General features: G+C 39.0%; 1 protein-coding gene across 1 annotated transcript; it reads right to left on the bottom strand.

Moving 5' to 3' along the window:
* Positions 1-1,386: 1,386 nt before the first annotated feature.
* On the bottom strand, positions 1,387-18,270 carry aldh6a1 (aldehyde dehydrogenase 6 family, member A1). Its single transcript, XM_084393541.1, has 12 exons — positions 18,101-18,270; positions 17,458-17,502; positions 15,618-15,692; positions 14,815-14,976; positions 14,485-14,563; positions 13,126-13,428; positions 12,904-13,025; positions 10,813-11,002; positions 8,229-8,410; positions 6,655-6,834; positions 3,223-3,321; positions 1,387-2,021 (listed from the first exon to the last, which is right to left on the bottom strand). Exons 1-12 carry the CDS (start codon positions 18,137-18,139, stop codon positions 1,917-1,919), a joined length of 1,581 nt encoding a protein of 526 aa, XP_084249667.1. The 5' UTR covers positions 18,140-18,270; the 3' UTR covers positions 1,387-1,916.
* Between the last annotated feature and the right edge of the window lie 1,037 nt (positions 18,271-19,307).

Below are 19,307 nucleotides of genomic sequence, written 5' to 3'. Positions count from 1 at the left end.
TATATATATATATATTTTTCAAAATATCTTCTCTCTTTGTGTATTTTACAGAAGAAAGAAAGCCATACCAGTTTGGAATTTTTATCTCTGCTGTGCTAGACTTTGGTCAATTAAAGCATGTCACTGATGCTTTAGTTATTTATTAAGTTGCAAACAATGTCAAATATTTCTTTAGGTTCAGCCATTTGAAATGTACGTACTGGGAGCAAACTTTTAGTGTCCAGTGGAATTAGCTTCATAGTAACAGCCAGGTAGTGTATAAATGTTAAAAATGTTAAAAATGTTTTATGTCGTCTCTGCATTTTTTCTTCGCCCACATAAGAAACCAGCCCATCTCTTGGCTTTGTCAGCTTTTTTCAAGGGTGCCAGGGATAGACACTAGCATGCCAGAGGACGCCATGCAAATTACAAAGCATCTCCAAGATTTACTCCATATGAGGTTGGTTGTTTAGCAGACAGAGCAGCCAAGCTGTAAGAAGAAGATCCAGAGTAATTTATCTCAGCTTTGCATCTTCCCTGTGCTGGTTCACCATAATTAATGGCGTACTGCAGAGTGCTGTCTCCCAAACCGGATTGTTAAGGAATCGCATCATAAGACCTCTATAACCCAAGAAACACAACTCATCACCTCTGATTTCATTTGTCCACCTAATTTGCAGATGATTTTCCACCGATTTTTCAAGTTTAAAGTTGAATAAGCACATAAAGTAAAATTTTATACTTATGGATGTAGTGAAACTGAAGCCGGGTTCACACTGTACGATTTTGGCCACGATTTGGCCGTCTGAGACAAATTTTGTGAATCGTAACAGATTCCTATGATCCTAGGCCAAAATCTGAAGTCTTTTATCGCTAGTTTAGCATGTTCGCAGACAGCCGATTGATGGCCATTGCAATAAAATTTTACCTCCAACTAAATTCTGGCAGTGTCAGAAGTTGAGGTGCAATGCTGCAGTGTGGCTCCACCATCTTCATTTTATCCAGTTTTCTTTTCAAGAAAAGCCAGTATCATATTCATATTCATTCTTTATTCTAATATCAATAGCTAATATCAAAATTAACGCAAGAGATTGTTTTTGTTTGCTAGCCACCATTTCTTTCTCGCATGTAAATGCAGCAGAACACGTCACAGATTGATGATGTAAAACTCTGGACGAGTCTTCTTGCATGCGTCCGTTTCTGACTGTCATAGAGTCTGGCATTATGACAACTGAGATCCTACAGTGTGACATGGCGTCCCGCAGGAATCATGTTCGTACAGTTTGACAATCAACATCCGTAAAAGGACTATTATAAATCATATAGTGTGCATCCGGCTTTACCTTAGCAAGTGCTACTAAAAATAAATAACTTCAACAAGAACAAATTCATTGTCTTTTTTTTATTGAGGCAAACAGCCCAAAACAGTCTTCTATTCATCAACAGTTCACAAATTTTGCATATGAATTTAGACATTCATAACCAGAGATAATGTCAGTTGAACAGTTCAGAAAAGCCAGTTAGCTACAGATATTAAATACTGTAGCACTTAACCTTTTTTTGTAGACTTAATACAGCTTGTCAACACTCAAACTAAATTTAGTGTTGAATGTGGAGTCATTTATCTTATGAAACATAGAAACTTCTGCTATATCAGGGTAAGAAACTGCCAACCATTTGACAGAAGATGTAAGATGTTTTATACAATTAAAGAGCAAAATGAGCTACATTTATTAGATTTTTTTTTTTTTAATTATCAAAGAGTGGAAGAAGAAAAAAGAAAAAGAAAATCACATTTTTTGGAATTATTTAACTACACAGAACATTTTAACAGTGAAAAGGTCAATTTATTTTGAAAATATCAATGTTCAGTAGTTAAAACTTGTGGTTTTGAAGATTTTGGGGGGCAGGGCGGAATTTATACAGGTGATCAACGCTTAACGTCCCATTGTTGGCATTGTCACGGCAGGGGACTTCAGCGTAGCATCTTCTGCCTTCCACTGTGAGGTAACAGTTTTGATCTGTGTGTAGAACTGAATGCCCTGTGATGGAAAGAATACCAAAATACTTAAGACTAAACAATGACTCAAGATTAGTCATCTTTTTAATACCCTCCCAAAATGACAATGACATCACATGAGAAATGGCAGGTGGCTGGCAAACGTATGCTGGCGAAAGCAATAAACCACTCGTGTCAAAACATGTCAGTCATAGTTTTATGACAAACTACAGCCGATGAAATTTTATACCAAAACAAATTTTAAAGCCAAACTCTGGAGACAAAACATGGTAAACCAAATGGACCATGTCAACATGCGAACAGATTTTAAACGGTTCATTTGACGGGAAGATATGACGTGACCAATCATTCGAAAAAAAATAAAAAATGTCCAAGGCAGAAACAAATGTCAACCTTTTCAACGTCTCTTTCAATTTGGCAATTTTTTTGGTTTGTTTATTTTGTATAAGTGAAATGAGTCTTTTCTGTGCTTTATTTAAAAAACTGTTTCTTGTCAAATGTTCTACTTTTCTACCATCCATCTGATTAATTTTGAGGGGTTAAACGCAAGAAGACGCAAAAGATAACTCACGCGCTGTACTCAGACTGTACATACGAAGCACACGCCCAGAAAGCCGCGTCTGACAGCACGTGAATACTGAATTGAGTTCTCTTTTACATCTTCTTGCGCTTGACAGACAATTCCACACAAAATTATGTTAAAATTCCCATCTTGGAAAGTATCCTAGTAAACATAGTCGGTTATGTCTTAAGTAAACGTAAACAGTTGAGAAAGAAAACGCATGTGTAACAGTATCAGTATATTGGATCTATGCATTGTCTTAAAGTGACAGCAGCCTAATATTCCTGTGTTTTAATCTTAATCATACAACGGACTCACTGCAAAAGAAACAAAAAATTCAATCAATGCTTTTGATTGAATAACTTTTGTAACTTTAATAAGGATGCATCTTTATTTAATTATACAGTGAAGACTATGCAGTTATTTTACATTTGATTCAATTTCTGTACCTAATCTACCTAATTTGTATCTAAGTACTGTTAGATCTACCTGAAAAGGACAGTTTGTTTAATTCGCATCTTTGCTCTATGGTCTTTATTTGTGCTGTTGCTTGTAGTTTAATTATTTGTTATTTTATTACAGATGGTTTACTTGACTTGGTGTTCGAAATATATATCCAGTGTATATTATATAGTGTATACAGTGAGTGATGAATACTTACTTGCTTTCCATAGAAGTTCGTGTCCCCCCTGAAGGAGCCTCTGGAACCGGTGAATGAAAACATGGGCAGTGGGACGGGGATTGGTACATTAACTCCAATCTGTAAAAGGAGCAGCATATTAACAGATGTCTCGGAGGTCAGTTGTGTTTGCCCTCTTGAGCTGTCATGTTCACTGCATCTCACATATCTGACACACTCACACCCTGATGACAGTTAAGACAACAGCGTACCCGTCAGACGCAAATGCATTTTTGTCTGCCGCAGAAAGCTGTATGCTTTCCTCACGTCGCTAGACACCATGTGGGAGTGACGGTTTGTAAATTCTATACATTACCTCTTCACGTTCGTCTCCCTGCTCAATGTAAAATTAGAAATCTCACCATACAAGTGTAGCTTCAACCTTTCCAGTGTGTACTGAAGAGCTTGCCTACTGCGCTTCAATGTCAATGTAGCAATTAAAGTCCAGAAATAGGAGTTTAACATAACTACAGTTTAAATGTAGTGTTAACCTTTACTAGATAGCAAGCGAAAACAGGACAATCATCCCAGTGGATTTCGTTTCTTTTTTCTGACATGGGTTTCTTCCACTGTGAGAACATCTGCATTGTGGATTGTAAAAAGAACCCTAAACTTTCTTAAAAACCTGCTAACATCTAACATGCATGTTTCAAAGAATTGTAATTTTTTTCTAAAAGTAAAGTAAATTCCCTCCACAGTGTAATTTCCAAAGTTTAATATCTTTCTGTAATGGAAATTACATTTTTGGAACAAAATGGCCGACTCCTTTTTTTTGCAAATTTCATAGCCAGCCTTTTTCTGTATCCTGAATACACACAATCACAGCTTCCTCAGCACAGACCCCTAAGGCCAGCTATGAACCCGCCATGCCAGGACCTGCTAGAACCACAACACAGTTTCGTCATTCTTACAGTCATTGAACAGCAGCCCTTGCCGGACAGACTACAGCTCCCACCTAATGATGACTTGACAATATCTATCCACAATCTGACTTGTGACGAAGCCTGGAATCATAAATTACATGTTCGTTTATTTGGCCAGAGAAGCACTGGTTTCTCCCAAGGTTTTGTTCTCCATTTGGGTCACCTGATGGAGCCTGGGTTCCTTGCCACTGTCACCTCTGGCTTGCCTAGTTGAGGTTTAAACAACACTTAGGGTATGTTCACACTTGTAGTTTGGTTCGCTTGGTTCGTTTGGTCTGGACAAAAAAAAAAACATTCAGTTCTGGTCTGCTTAGCGTTCACATTGGCATTTTAACACCGAACCTAAAGACATAGGGATATGTTCACAACCTGATTGGTCGGCTTTTATTATGTATATTTCGTGACAGAACTTACTGTGTTCTGGGCTAAATGCGCTCATTGTATGTGCGTAGCCGACATATGATAGTATTTTGACCAGCTGAGAACTCGTGAAGAGCTTATAAACAGTGGCAGGAATCGCTCCGTCACACACACAAACGAAGATCTGCTGTAAGGATCACTCCCACATGGTGTCACCCAACAGTGATGGGCAACGTAGCGACTATGACGAGAAAAAACACGCATACTTGAGCATTCTGTCCTTTTTAGGGTCACAAGTTGTGACATCATGTCCTATTTTGGGTTAGTTTACAAGTCTTTAGTCCATGTTGCGTTCATATTTCAGTCGAACCGCATCAGAGTTGGTTTGGAAGCGGACGAGACCCATCTATTCAGAGATGTCTGCTTGTTTGGTGGCACCAGGGTTCAGATGGCAGCGTTCAGACTTATTCAAATGAACCGCACTAACAGTAATTGCACCAGGGTTTGTTGAAATCAAACCAAACATGCCAAGTGTGAACACGCTCTTATAGTATTCAGTCATACTGCATTATCCATTTGACTGCACTGACAATACTGGATGAGAACAAAACTTGAACTGAATTGAGCTGGGCAATGAAACCACTGTTTTCTGCAGAGTTGCATTATACAGCTGATTCGACTGATGAATTTTCCAAACTCAACACTTGAATCAACTAAACTGAATCAACACTGAATAAATACATTACTGTCTTCTGTAGAGCTGCTTATAGCTGAATTGAACTCCTTTCATAATTGATGAACTTTAAATGGTTATTGACACATTAAAGTGCCTAAAGTTGAAGAAACACCCATGCACATCTTTGCTTTGGGAACAAGCTACTGTAGGGCTTCAACAACTGTGTACGGAAAGTGTGGAACAATCAGCTCATTCTATTGAAAGAGTTGACGAGGCAGTCGACACACAACTGAAAGCCACAATCATTTGTTTGTGTACCAGCTGAGAAAAGTAATGGATGCAGAGAATAACTAAACAAAACATTTTGTTTTTGGGATGGGGTGAGGCTGGAAACTGGCAGAGGTTTTTTTTTTTTTTTTTTTTTATGCGGTTGCACAATTTGAGCCTTCTGGCCGAAGGTGACTCGTGAGGGAGTGGACGGAGGGAAAAAAAGGCAAAAGGAGGTTCTTGTGTGAGGGGGATTGAGAGGCCAGCTCAGCACATGGCCCGTGCCGTGTACTCCAGCATGTGAATCGCAAACACACGGCATAGCGGCTCGCCACTGGCAAACAAACGGGGTAAAAGGGGGCTGTTTTTTGCATAATCAACAGGTTGCAAGGGATCCCTTTTGAGTTTAATTTCAGACTTAGACCTTTACCAGCTAAATATTTTGGCATAGTGCTGGTTTGAATAAAAAGCACATATTTGCTGTGAACTATTTGTAGTGTGCATGTTTTGTGGTAGCCGCTGTATTTTGTACATTTTAAAATATGTGGCAAACAAGGTAAGTTCAGGAAGGTTTTACATACATTTTTAAAAGAAGGCCTTGTGTTACTTATGGCAGCTAAAGAGACAACACTTGCATATGAAACGGTCGAGGAGTGGCGCCATGGGGATTTTACACATTTCATTTACTTCACATTCTAATATTTACTCTAGAGGTGTGTGCCTGGGACTCTTTACCTACAATGGTCTTGTCAAGAGTCTACTTGACATATGGAGGTGCCCAATACGACACAACTGAACATTAACATGTCTACACCGTCTATAAGGAGGGAGTTTTCCAGACGTCCAGAGGTCTCTCAAAGTTCTGACTCTTGCATGCACCCATCTCAGGTCACACAGATACCGCTTCAACAGTGTTAAACGGCACTATCATGGTGGAATAACTAGTAGGGATGTGTGTATATAATCAGATACTGATATACCACAATTCTTTTTCTCACAATTGCATTAATACAAGCATTCCCATTCCCTGCAGTCCAAAAAAGAACCAGTTCAACCCAATAAGCATAAACTCTAAAACCAGAGTTTCACAATGGGATATCTCTTGTGTTTAGGCTGCAATCCAGTTGAGACAGTTTGATGCATCTCAATGTGTATCATAAACCCAGTCAATATTGAAAGAAATCTCACCTGACCAACATCAACTTCATGGGTGTATTTACGTGCTGCGGCACCGTTGGTGGTGAAGATGGCAGTTCCGTTGCCATATGGGTTCTTATTGACCATACTGATGGCTTCATCCAAGCTGTCAGCCCCCAGAACCACCAATACAGGTCCAAATATCTCCTCTGTATAGCACTTCATGTCGGGCTGAAATTGAGGTATCACAAACAGCAGGTGTATAACATTACATAGCCTTTGCATCCTCTTGACATGTTCCAACTTCGTTGGGATTTAACCACCTACATGTTACAAACAGTTTTTGTCCATATAATGAAAGTCAATAGCTGCGTTTCCACTGTCGGGCCAAAGCCTATGAACATGGGGAATACCAGAGACCGGCTTGAAGAACTTAGACAAAGCATATACGATTACAATCGTGCCTTTGGAGTTAAAAGCCTTAACAAGAGTTGTTTTGTGCATTCCTTTGATCACAAATAAATGGAAGCAGGGTCGACTGAATAAGTAGGCTATTACGTGTCTCTTTTTATGTGCAATAGTGATAAATGCAGTATAATTAAGCATGATTAATGTGCACAAATTAATAAATAACTGTCAATGTAACATTTTTATTGTAAATAATGGTCAAATACCAATGCTGGACTCTTCTGTCATGTAAATTTTTTTGTGATCTAGCTCGTTTTCAGTCAGCTAGCTGCCCCATGCTGGTGAATTGGTGAGGTTGTGTAACGCTGTTCTACAGAGGCATGTTAAGGGCAGGTTTTAGGGTAGCGCTGCAGGGCCTGCTGGCCTGACAGTGGATAACACAGCTTGATGGCCTTGTGGCTCAAGGTTATTGGCCCTGCCCGGCACGTTGTATATTTATACACGATGCAAAAGTCTGTGCACGCTATAACCATTACCATAGTAAACATAGTAAATACACTTGAAGATACGCATAGTAAAAAAACAGCAAACGCTTGAAGAAATTAGACAAATCATAATGGCTATCACAATGGTCATTTATTTCTGTGAGACTAATGTGCAATTTTGACAAATTTAATTCATTATGATCCTTTTATCACTTTTTATTGTAAACCTGTGGTAAAACATCGATGCTTGGATTTTAAATATTCAAGTAAACAACAAAAATGCCAGCAAACGGTCGGTTTAATCATGTTTGTTTTGCGATCACGCTGTTTGCAGTGATTTCTTTCTGATTAGTTTTCTGATAAAACGTCCATTTGTTGGTGAAAAGATGGGTTAGTGTGACGTAGTTCCAGAGAGGCGTGTTACGGGCGTTTTAGTGAAGCGCTGTGGAGCTTCTGGCCCGACAGTGGAAACGCAGCAGATTTTGGGCCCGGTGCTACTGGCCCGAGGCTATTAGCCCAGCACGGCCTGTTTAAAGCCCTGGCTCGCACTGGCCCGACAGTGGAAACGCGGCTAATGAGGTCCAAAACGACTCTAAACCCCATTAACTTTCATTGTAAATATAAAAAAAACATTCTGCACAATATCTTCTTTTATGTTCCAAAGAAGAAAGGCATACAGGTTTGGAGCAACATGAATAAGTGGGATGAACATGCACAAATAGTGTTTTTTACCGTAACATTGCTAATGATGGTTGGTCCTACGAAGTTCCCGTTTTCGTAACCCTTGACCTTCACATTCCTGCCATCAAGCAGCAACTTGGCACCCTCATCCACACCACTCTGAATAAGGCTGTTCACTCGCTCTTTGGCCTGAGGCGAGATGAGAGGTCCCACATCAGCTCCGGGCTGGTCACCTTACAGAAGAGAAAATGGAAAAATAATAGAAAAACATTTTTTTTCAACATTTTCATGTTTTTGCAAAACATACCCAAACCACAGCCATTTCGGATAATAATTAGATTTTTGTTAACATGTTTTTAGTCTTAACTGTCATCACATGTGGCAATTTGAAACGAAAGCTGAATGATCACACTATTCATTACATAATGAATGAGCAGAAATCTGATGACCACAAAACCGTGTGAATTCATATGTTAACAATTCAGCGCACAACCAAGATGCACTCATTTGCTGAATCATTACTGTAGTGAAGATGATTTAGGTGGATAGTTTGCAGAAAATGTCGCGGTTTCCCTTCCAAACAACAATTTACTTGGTTAACCAGAAGTTTAGACATCCATAATGCTGGAGAAAGGGTTTCTGTGTCGTTTTGTTGATTTTCGCTGAATAGATGGATGAAGAGGATGACTTTCCTTTAATTTGCCCTTTTTTACTGGGTTATAACCAAAGGGACTGGCAAACACTGACATATCCATATACACTTGCACACACATACATGCACACACATATGAATAAACACAGCCACACACACAATTTTAGATACCCTAAGGCCATTTGTCTTAGAGGGCTGTTTTAAGGTTTCAGAATAGCTGCTGCGGTTTAGTTCCTCTGATTACAATTACAATTTTCATCGGCAGAACTTTTTTTCAAACATTTGATCGGCCCATACTAATTTCTGGTCCCCTTTATACCACAAAATGTGCTTCATCTTTGTGGCATGACCAAGAAAAATAGTGCGTCTCTCCTCTGGGTGAGCTGAACATGTTTTAAGTTGCTCGGGGAGAGGTGTGGTCATGAAGGCATGGGTGGTCTACAAAAAGGCTAAAAAAGAGGGATAGAGCAAAAAATGCAGAGAAAAAAAAAAAAACAGTGAAACTGTGGCAGAGATACTTTATTCAATGAATATCAGGAAAAAATATTCTAAGGTGACATTTATGGTACTGTATCATAGGCCCTGTTTACACCTGGTATTAAGATACGCTTTGGTTGATCGGATCACAAGTAGACGAGGGAGACACATACCCGTTTACACCTGGTGTTAAATCTGTCTTTTGTCCACTTTCAACCACTCCTGTCCTGATTTCTTCAAGGAGAGGGTCTATGGGCGGATAAATGTGTGGGCTTTTTAAGATCTTTCGATCTAATGGGCGCAATAAGCTCATGCAATTTATTTTCAGCCGCAAGACGACGCTGAACGCTATGAGTGTGTGTTAGAAATCAGGAATGACGAGAGAACATTGTGCTTGGTATGTTTTTCGTCTTCAAATCAAATTTGGGTCTTCAGCCGACAAAGTTTAAATCCCGTCTGGCTAGCGCGCTTCCCGTAATGTTCACGCATTAGGTCAGTAGGTGTAGAGTAGGCATCTTTTGTGGCTGTTCGAACACATTCGACCACATGAGCGTTTACAATATGAAAGCAATCCGTTCGAATGAGTTTTCGACTACCTCTGGAAGTGGTCGAAGTGGACAAGCTTAAAACGTTTTTAGACCCCGTTTACACCTGTAAACCTGACTGGAAACGCAAAAAAACAGAATTGGTCAATATTCATATCATGTATTCTAACTGGTACGATTTTTTTTTTTCAAATATTATATTATGGGACCCAACAGAACCACAGCCAATCAGAACAAATGTAATGTTTGCAACAAAATCTCATTGGTCCAAAATTATAAGTGACAAACCCTAGATGGACAATAATTTTGTCTATTTCGTTTTTTTCTGCATTCTGCTCCGTCTCACACACAGTTGAACATGCAAACCTTTCACATTTACATTCATTTTAACAGACACCGTTATCCAAAGCGGCTTACAAATGAGGAATACAACAAGTGATTCATCTTAAAGGGGCAATAAACATGAGAAATGCTAGTAATAAGGAAGGAATAAGGAATAGTAAAAGCATAGAAGTTGAATTTGTTTTCTCCAGGATGCAGTTAAGTGCTCAACGGAAGAGATGAGCATTGTCAGGGGTTCGGCTGTCAAGCTAGGGTTGGGAGGATCATTCCACCAGAAAGAGACCGAACGAAACCGTTCTTTCAAAGTATACTCCACTGCACGCAAGCGCAAACGGACACATTCGGTGCATTCACCTAACCTAGTGGTATTCAATCATTGCAAGTGCAGTTGTCAGGCGGGATGCGGATAGCATGTGCAAACATCAGCGGACTATGCTGACGATGAAAATTACATCATGCGCACTGTTCCCGAATGCAGACAAGCAGAGTGCATTTTGGGCTTTATCGTGTTGTGTCTGATTAGGACACTGTGCTCCACGCCTAAATTGGGTGTCAGATTTGTGAGACATACTGGGGTACACCAGGATCAGAACTGATGAATATAATAAAGCTCAAGTACCTGCATTGACACGGAGACTCTTTGCACGTTCAACCAGCTCAGGCAACCAGTTTTGGGCTTCTCCTATGAGGATTGCAGTGGAAAGTGCCATGCATCTCTGACCTGCTGCTCCAAAAGCAGCACCGACCAACTGGTTGAGTGTGTTCTCTTTGTTGGCATCAGGCATCACCACACCGTGATTCTTTGCCCCCTGGTGGACAGAAGAAGCAGCTCTACAACTTTATCAAAATACAAACTCTAGCACAAGCACAACTGGAAATGGGCAAAGTACAAGAGAGGGAAAAATGCAAAAAACACTGTTTACCATCTTGAATAGCTATTAGATTGGCATAAGATTCAAATGTGAAATTCAAGTTCATTTGCAAAACTGCAAAGAAATTAAAAGGATTGTGATAGTGGAGGGGATTGTTACATGGGTTCAAAAAAAGGAAGTGTATCTGCAGTGATAAATCCAAGGCATCTGTAAACTGCTAACTTCTACATTTCTACAGTTTAACTTAATTCACTGCTGTGCATCATCTGTGAGTCAGTCATGCGAATTGTCAAAGCAATTAAGTCTGAAAAAGGGGTCATCTAAAATTTCCTTCCCAAATTTTGAGTCAGACTAAAATTGCAGCCTCATTCTAGAGGTTAGGAATGAACCCGAATGGTGAAGATTAATTTGTAACCAAATGCTGCCACCATCTGGCCATTACAGTTGTGCTGAGATACAGTTGCTTGTGAAAGTTGCACTGTTTATCGTCACACTACTAAATATTAGTTTATTAACATCACTGATTTTAGTCAATTACTCCCCTCCCCTTCTTTTAATGGAAGAATCCTGGCCACTCTTTTCTATATAATGAAAGCGCATGAAAGCTATCAAGCTTCAAAAAAATAACGATACAACAAAAAAATGGTCCATATGGCTTCATGCACTGCAATATATTCCAAGTTGTTATTGACTGACAAATTATTCTCCAATGGAACCAACCGGTCATTTAGACCAGGGATGGGCAACTTTGGTCCGGCAGAGTTTAGCTCCAACCCTGATAGACTCTCACATGCCTATAGATTGATTAGCTTGTTCAGGTTTGTTTGATTTTAGCTAAACTCTGCAGGACAGTGGCCCTCCTGGACTGAAGTTGCCCATCCCTGATTTAGACCGATAAAGACAGAGAACTGATAGGATGTGAATAATTTATTTTTCAACAAAATATTTGTTCATTCACTTTCATCATATTGGAAAGTGCGACCAGGATATTCTTTAAAAAAAAAAAACTCACATTTCATATTCCCTGGAAGTAACTAAGTAATATGGATTTGAAACAACATGGATTGAATTAAATTCATTAATTCATTCATTATTTATTCATTTTAAAGATGCATTCAGCAGTTTGGAATAAAACATTTCCGTACCATGCGTTCAAGAGAACAAAATCGTCACTTTCTGGCGCAATATATCTGTAATAAAAATGAACGTTGCTGCAATCAGTGAAGATACTGGCTCTATTTTCCTCCATCATCATAAATGGCTTGCGTCTCAGAGCGTGCAAACGAAATGCAATAGTCGCTGTCATGTTATCTTGCGTTCGGATGCTGGTGTTTGGGAATCCAGACGCTTTTTGGAGAGAATTAAACCAAATCATTCTGATGACAGACTTTGGCTCAGGAATTTCAGAATGATCAAATCAGCAATTGAGATGCTGTACAATGAAACTGATCCGCTGGTTGAGGCAAAGTCACACTATTTTTTTTGTTGCGCATTGAGGGATTTATTTAGTAAATGTGTTTCCATCATAGTTTACACGCATGTCATCTTCTCGGATAAAAAAAAGAATTTTTTTGCGCATCGTGGCGTTTCCATTCAGCATTTTTTAATGCGATATCCCAAAATCCGCATAAAAATAGGTGGATGGAAACATAGCTTGTGTAATTTAACATAAAACCAAAGAACTCAAAGAACCTAATGCTAGCTAAAGAACTACTGAATGCCTCTTTAAAGAAGTTAAGACTTTTGGAGAGGATGCTTGAGTATGGTTTTGTTGTTCCTAAATGACACATGCAATATGGTTTTCTGTGAAATGCATTAACTTCATGTTCAAAACCAACCATGTTGCTCTGCACTCTCTTGCCATTTTTGGAGCCTCTCTCATAGATGTACTCGCCAGCCTGGTTGGAGCCGACGAAACTGATGGCTTTGATGGCGGGATGGTCACAGATGAAGTTCACAGCTATAAAAACACATGAAAAAAATAATAATTTAGTTATCTGCACACATAATCTAGATCATAATGCAGCCAAATTGTAATCCTTCTGCGCAGTTTTCTGTACCGTCATGCTGTCCGTGGATTATGTTTAATGTCCCATCTGGAGCGCCGGCGTCCTGCAGCAGTTTGGCCAGCAACATGGTGCAGCCAGGCACTCTCTCTGAGGGCTTCATTAAATAGGTGTTCCCGCACACCATGCCCATTGGGAACATCCACAGAGGAATCATGGCAGGGAAATTGAAGGGGGCGATACCGGCACATACGCCAATGGGCAACCGGTATGTGTACGTGTCCATGTCTTTAGTGATAGAGGGGAGGGTCTCACCCAGCATAAGAGATGTGATACTACAGGTGTGCTCCACCACCTCTGCAAGATCAACAAACAAATAGAGTAAATAATGTGAAGGCACACAAACAAAATGTGCAAACAGATATGGGGCTAAAGGCTTTCTTTGGCCCTAACAGCCAACAACACCTCATCTATAGCACTAAAATTAACAAAATTATGACTATTACGTCATGTGATATGTTGGTTTTATTTCTCAGTGTGTATAACAGAAAAAGAAGCATCTTTATAGTAAATGTACTTATGATGGAAGCTTAGCAGGCAAGCATCAGGAAGGTTTAGAAGCAGAAATGAGAAGCTTACACTATCATTCAAAAGGTTTGGGGTTGGCAAAAACGCATGCTTTTGAAAGAATTATCTTATGCTTCATCCAAAAATAAAGTATTAATTGTCCTTTGAGTTGGGAGTGCTTTGTTAGACAGGGAAACTTCTTATGTATTACCAATATAATTCCTAATATCCCTATCATCTTGCAGAGTGAATCTTCAACCAGCTCCAAAACGAAGTTTCTAATAAATCCTGAAGACCTTGATTAGCTGGTTCAGGCGTGTTTCATTAGGGTTGTTGGACCATGTTGTAAATCGTAACTGTAAAAAGCCTTCACAGAACTTGTAATTACAACGTGTAAACTCGTAATTTTCTGAGAAATACGACTTGTACCACGTGGTGTAAAAACAAAACATTTTTTGATGTTTAGTGCATTTTGGCGTTTTCATCCAGCATTTTTTTATGGAATATCCCAAAATGCGCATAAAAATAGGTGGATGGAAACAGCTATTGACAATTAGGATCCGCAAGGATAACAAGCCTGGACATATCTGGACACACTCACAGTGTATTCCATCACACATTTGCAGTGCTTAAGCCTCCTTCATAAGGCTGTTTACTGTAAACGCATCATGTTTGCTTAACATATCATAAAGGATGAGTCAAAATGATTGTCTGTAGTGGCTGCGTATGGTCATTAGGTTGAAAATAACACCCAATATGCCTTTTAATGTTCTACAGACTTAACTAAAACATTCAGACAGGAATTAACGAACAGAGATTTTACTCAAGAACTGTCACACGACTCACGCAGTCCTCTGAACACGTCGCCCTCAGCATCAGCCAGGGTTTTACCCTGCTCCAGGGTTATCAACTTGGCCAGCTCTTTCTGAAACACAAATCAAATCACATATTATACGTTTAGCAGGCAGTAGGGCAGAACGATTAATCAAAATAATAATCACAATACCCCCCCTTCAAAGCTCTATATTTCAATTATTCACATTACAAATCAATAAAGGACTATTAATTGTCACTATCAGTAACCATTTGCCTAATTCAATTAAACTATAATCCAGTTACTGAAAACAGAACTGGAAATCAAAACAAAGGGGTTGAGGATGAGCAGCAGTCACTCACAATATTGTCTTTAATGAGCTGCTGATAGCGAAGGAAGATCTGCTGGCGGGCCAGGATGGACGTTTCGGACCAGGTATGGTACGCCCGTGAGCACGAGTCCGCGGCGGCCAACATCTCCTCTTGTGTGGCCTTAGGCACTCGACCAATGACCTCGTTGGTGGCCTGAGGCGAGCACGAGCATTATAATTCAATCACAGAGGCAGTGCATCTATAAATGATGGCTTGTGCCCATTTTTCTGCAAAGTGCTGATACAGTAGGTCATTCTGCTTGGTTACAAAGGTTGTGCTTTCTTGCTGTTACAAACATTAACATAACATCGAAAAACAACTATTATTTTCTAACACGAGATTCACTCATTCATAGCAATGAGTTATACGAATTATACAAGAATTATATCTAAAAAAAACTGCTCTAATGTGATATTATTCAGAGTTTCTAGAATATAGAGTGCAAATGCAAAAAAGCAATTGTTATTAGCATCTGTTTTTCTACTTTGTAAAGCAGATTAGACCAAAGCTCAGGCCTTATTGTGGTAATACTCAGTGAATACTCCTTTTCAAAACCATGAAAACACCAAACAATATCAGTGAATCTGTAGTATATACTGACTGCTGGTATAAGTAAGTAGTGCAGGTGCAGTGCAGTTTAGTCACATGTGATTAAAACACATTCATCTAATAGGTTTTAACTTGGCCTAAGTATGCTCAAAGAATGTAATCCGTTAAACTGGTGTAGTACATTATCTCTTCCAGTGTAAATTCAGCAAAAGCACTAGACGTCTACTAGTACAGAATGAACTTACAGGATTGTGAATGTCCAACCATTCTGGACTCTTGGATTCTACAAATTTTCCATCAATGAACAACTTGGTGGTAGGCTGAGGAAGGACACAGAGAAAAGTATGTGTAAAAAGCAAACATAAAACACAACTCATAAAAACAAAAACATAGTTATAACAATAATGGTTTGATGCAGCAACACTAGTATGTTTTGCTTGTTTTTTTTAGACAAGTGAGAGACGAGAAAATAGCTTAAGGCAATAATACACTACATACATGGAATACACTACATGACATTTGACTCATTTTTGGGTAACACTATTTCGATGGACCACTTTAGACATACCACAAACTATCAGTAACTTTGCAACTACGTCAACTAGCAGTCATTAGAGTATTAGTAGAGTGTCTGCTTAATATCTGCTAACACTTTATTTTGATGCTCCCCAACAGACATTACACTCATTAGAAGTAACTACATACTCTACTAACTCGAACCTAACAGTATACTAATACTCTAACTAGAGTTAGTTGACATGTAGTTGCAAATTACTTTCAAAGTTAGTAGAATGTCTTAAAGGGATACTCCACTTTTTTTGGAAATAGGCTCATTTTACACCTCCCCCAGAGTTAAACAGTTGAGTTTTACCGTTTTCGAATCCATTCAGCCGATCTCCGGGTCTGGCGGTACCGCTTTTAGCATAGCTTAGCATAGATCATTGAATCGGACAAGACCATTAGCATCACTGACCAAAATGACCAAAGAGTTTCGATATTTTACCTATTTAAAACTTGACTCTTCTGTAGTTACATCGTGTACTTAGACCGACGGAAAATGAAAAGTTGCGATTTTCTAGGCTGATATGGCTAGGAACTATACTCTCATTCCTGCGTAATAATCAAGAAATGACCATCGGTCTTAGTACACGATGTAACTACAGAAGAGTCAAGTTTTAAATAGGAAAAATATAAAAACTCTGTGGTCATTTTTTTGAGAGAGATGCTAATGGTCCTGTCCGATTCAATGATCTATGCTAAGCTATGCTAAAAGTGGTACCGCCAGACCCGGAGATCGGCTGAATGGATTCGAAAACGGTAAAACTCAACTGTTTAACTCTGGGGGAGGTGTAAAATGAGCCTATTTCCAAAAAAAGTGGAGTATCCCTTTAAGTGGACCATCAAAATAAAGTGTAACCAATTTCTGCCCTGATTTACAGTATTTACAGTCTGGAGGACTTGATCTTTTTAAGTCATGTACACTCTTAAAAATAAAGGTTCTTTATTGGCACGGACATCCATAAAAACAACTGTACAAAATGTTCTTTATAGTGGCAAAAAAAAATGTCTTTAGATTTTTTAAATGTTATTCACACTAATTTTTTTCCCCTATATTGCATCACTATAAAATATCCTTTGGAAATATTATTTTTAAGAGCGTACTGTAGTGTATTCCAGCCTTTACACATAAGACTACTATAGTGTTATTCCTCTCAATAGAGGGAAATAAAAGTTTAGAATGAAAGACTGATTTCTCGAGTCACTGTCAGATCTGAGTCGTACAGAGTGTTAGTTAGTACAAGGTTCAGTTCAAGTGTGGTGGTCTTCTAAAATGATGAGGCAAAGTTTACATTGTCTACAGGTTAATGGCTTATGGAACACTACTACTATAGGTTGAAGACCTAGAACGATAAGATATATGAGCAATATTTCCACAATCAAATTGCCTGCTTGGCTCCCATGGTCGCTACTTTTTAGACTGCAATGCATTTGACATATTAGACAAACATTCTATTAATCCACTTGTTTCTTTTGAGCCCAAACACCCTTTGCACAGATATGTGCTCACATACCCAATGAACTTACCACAGAGGAGGAGGAGTAGCACAAGCGTCCCATCTGAAGAGGAACCTGCAGAACAGTATTTCATTCATTTACACTATTGTCTCTGGGAAGATAACTTCATTTGATAATGTCAGTCAGTATATTAAACCTCATATATAGTAAAACTGCAGTGCTCTTACACTTATCCTGATTCATAGAAAGCACAGATCAGCATTGAAATAAAACGAATGGGTTATGTAGCTTTTAATCAATGTTGTGGATATGCAAATATCTATCTTTAAATACAGTGAAGCTGCTTTTCTGATTGCAGCAAATATGACTGATTTAGACTCACTGTAGCTCAAACTTAAACAATGATTAATGCATGAACTCAAAAGCTTTCTGGAACTGTGATAACACGAGTAGCACTTAGCGCATATGCACAAATGACCAAGTGAACTGTTGCTAAATTATATTATTTTATAAGAATAAAGGTCATAACTTTGTGGCGATTAGGCGACAAACTTCTTGCCATTTTTAGTGCATTATATATAGAACTGCTTTCAGGGTGGCTACAAAGTATCTGCTCGTGGTGTTTGACCGCTAAGTTGATGTTGCGTAACGTCAAACTCATACAACTTGCATGGTTGTAAAAAAAGAATTCAATGCTTTTTGTGTTTCTTACCCTCTTCTTTACAAGGGAACGCATTAAGGTCGCTGCCATGATGGAATTCGTAGATTAATGTTGTATTCACCCCCCTAATGTGCGTCCAACCCCCGCCAGAGGACGTGTCGTGCACCGCCGAGACCTGCAGCCTGCAGAGGAATCGCCTTTCCTACTGTCACTTTAAGAATGGGCGGGACATAGTCTTCAAATAGCCAATTATATGCCGAATCCAAAAACTCCCCCCAAATTCATGAAATCTATTGGTTAGGCGTGTAAGATGATACACCAATAGCAGTGCGCGTTTGTTGAGAGGCGTCTCTTTGATGACGTAGACAAAGATCATAGGCTAGAGCTCTGTTGACTAGAAAGTGATAGGGTATTAAACCTGTCAATTAATTGCATAAAAGAAAGACATGTGACAAATTTACATGATTCGACAATTTTTTTTTAACTACGTTATTTTTAATCTTCTTTTTTGATACATTTTATTTACTCCACGCCACTTTGCTCGATGAAGTATTTTTTATTCTGAGGGCAAAATCAAATAAATGCATTGTTTTGAACTACAATGTGCATCGAGGAGTCTGAATCGTTTTAGGATTCGGTTCGTTCGAACGGTTAATTTTTTATATTTAAAAACGATTTACTTGAGTCATGCAGCGCGGCATTTTTTGTTAATTTTTTGGTGTTTGGTGTTGTAACTGTTTGGATTTTATTAAATCTTGTTACATGTTTGTTTGTTATTGTTAAAACACTTTTGTTAAAATGATTGCTAACACAAATAAGAATATAACTTCCAATATAAGAAATAATAATGGTATTTTTTTTATAAATATATTTAATATGAATGGTTCGTTCAATAATCGTTAACAGTTTTGTTCCCACATTTCATTTTATTCCCCCCCAAAAAAGTCATCCTAAACGGTTCACGAATCGGTCAGAATGAATCCTCAAAAAGAATCGGTTCATAAGAAGGACTGTTTGTGAACCCACCCAGCATCAATAAATGATTCTCAAACAAAGTCCTTTCTTTTCGAGAGAGAGCAAGCGCAAAATGCGGCATCGGCATCTCGAAGCGGCACTTCCGGCGGCATCTCCAGCTGCCACCAGTGAGCGGCATGTCCAGCGGCCAAATGCGGGAGCGGCATCTCCAGCGGCCACCAGTGAGCGGCACTTCCGGCGGCATCTCCAGCGGCCATCAGTCAATTATGATTTTAACATGATA

Source organism: Rutilus rutilus (genome assembly GCF_951802725.1).
Source record: "Rutilus rutilus genome assembly, chromosome: 21".
Classification (NCBI taxonomy): domain Eukaryota; kingdom Metazoa; phylum Chordata; class Actinopteri; order Cypriniformes; family Leuciscidae; genus Rutilus; species Rutilus rutilus.
This window is presented reverse-complemented; position numbering and strand designations above follow the sequence as displayed.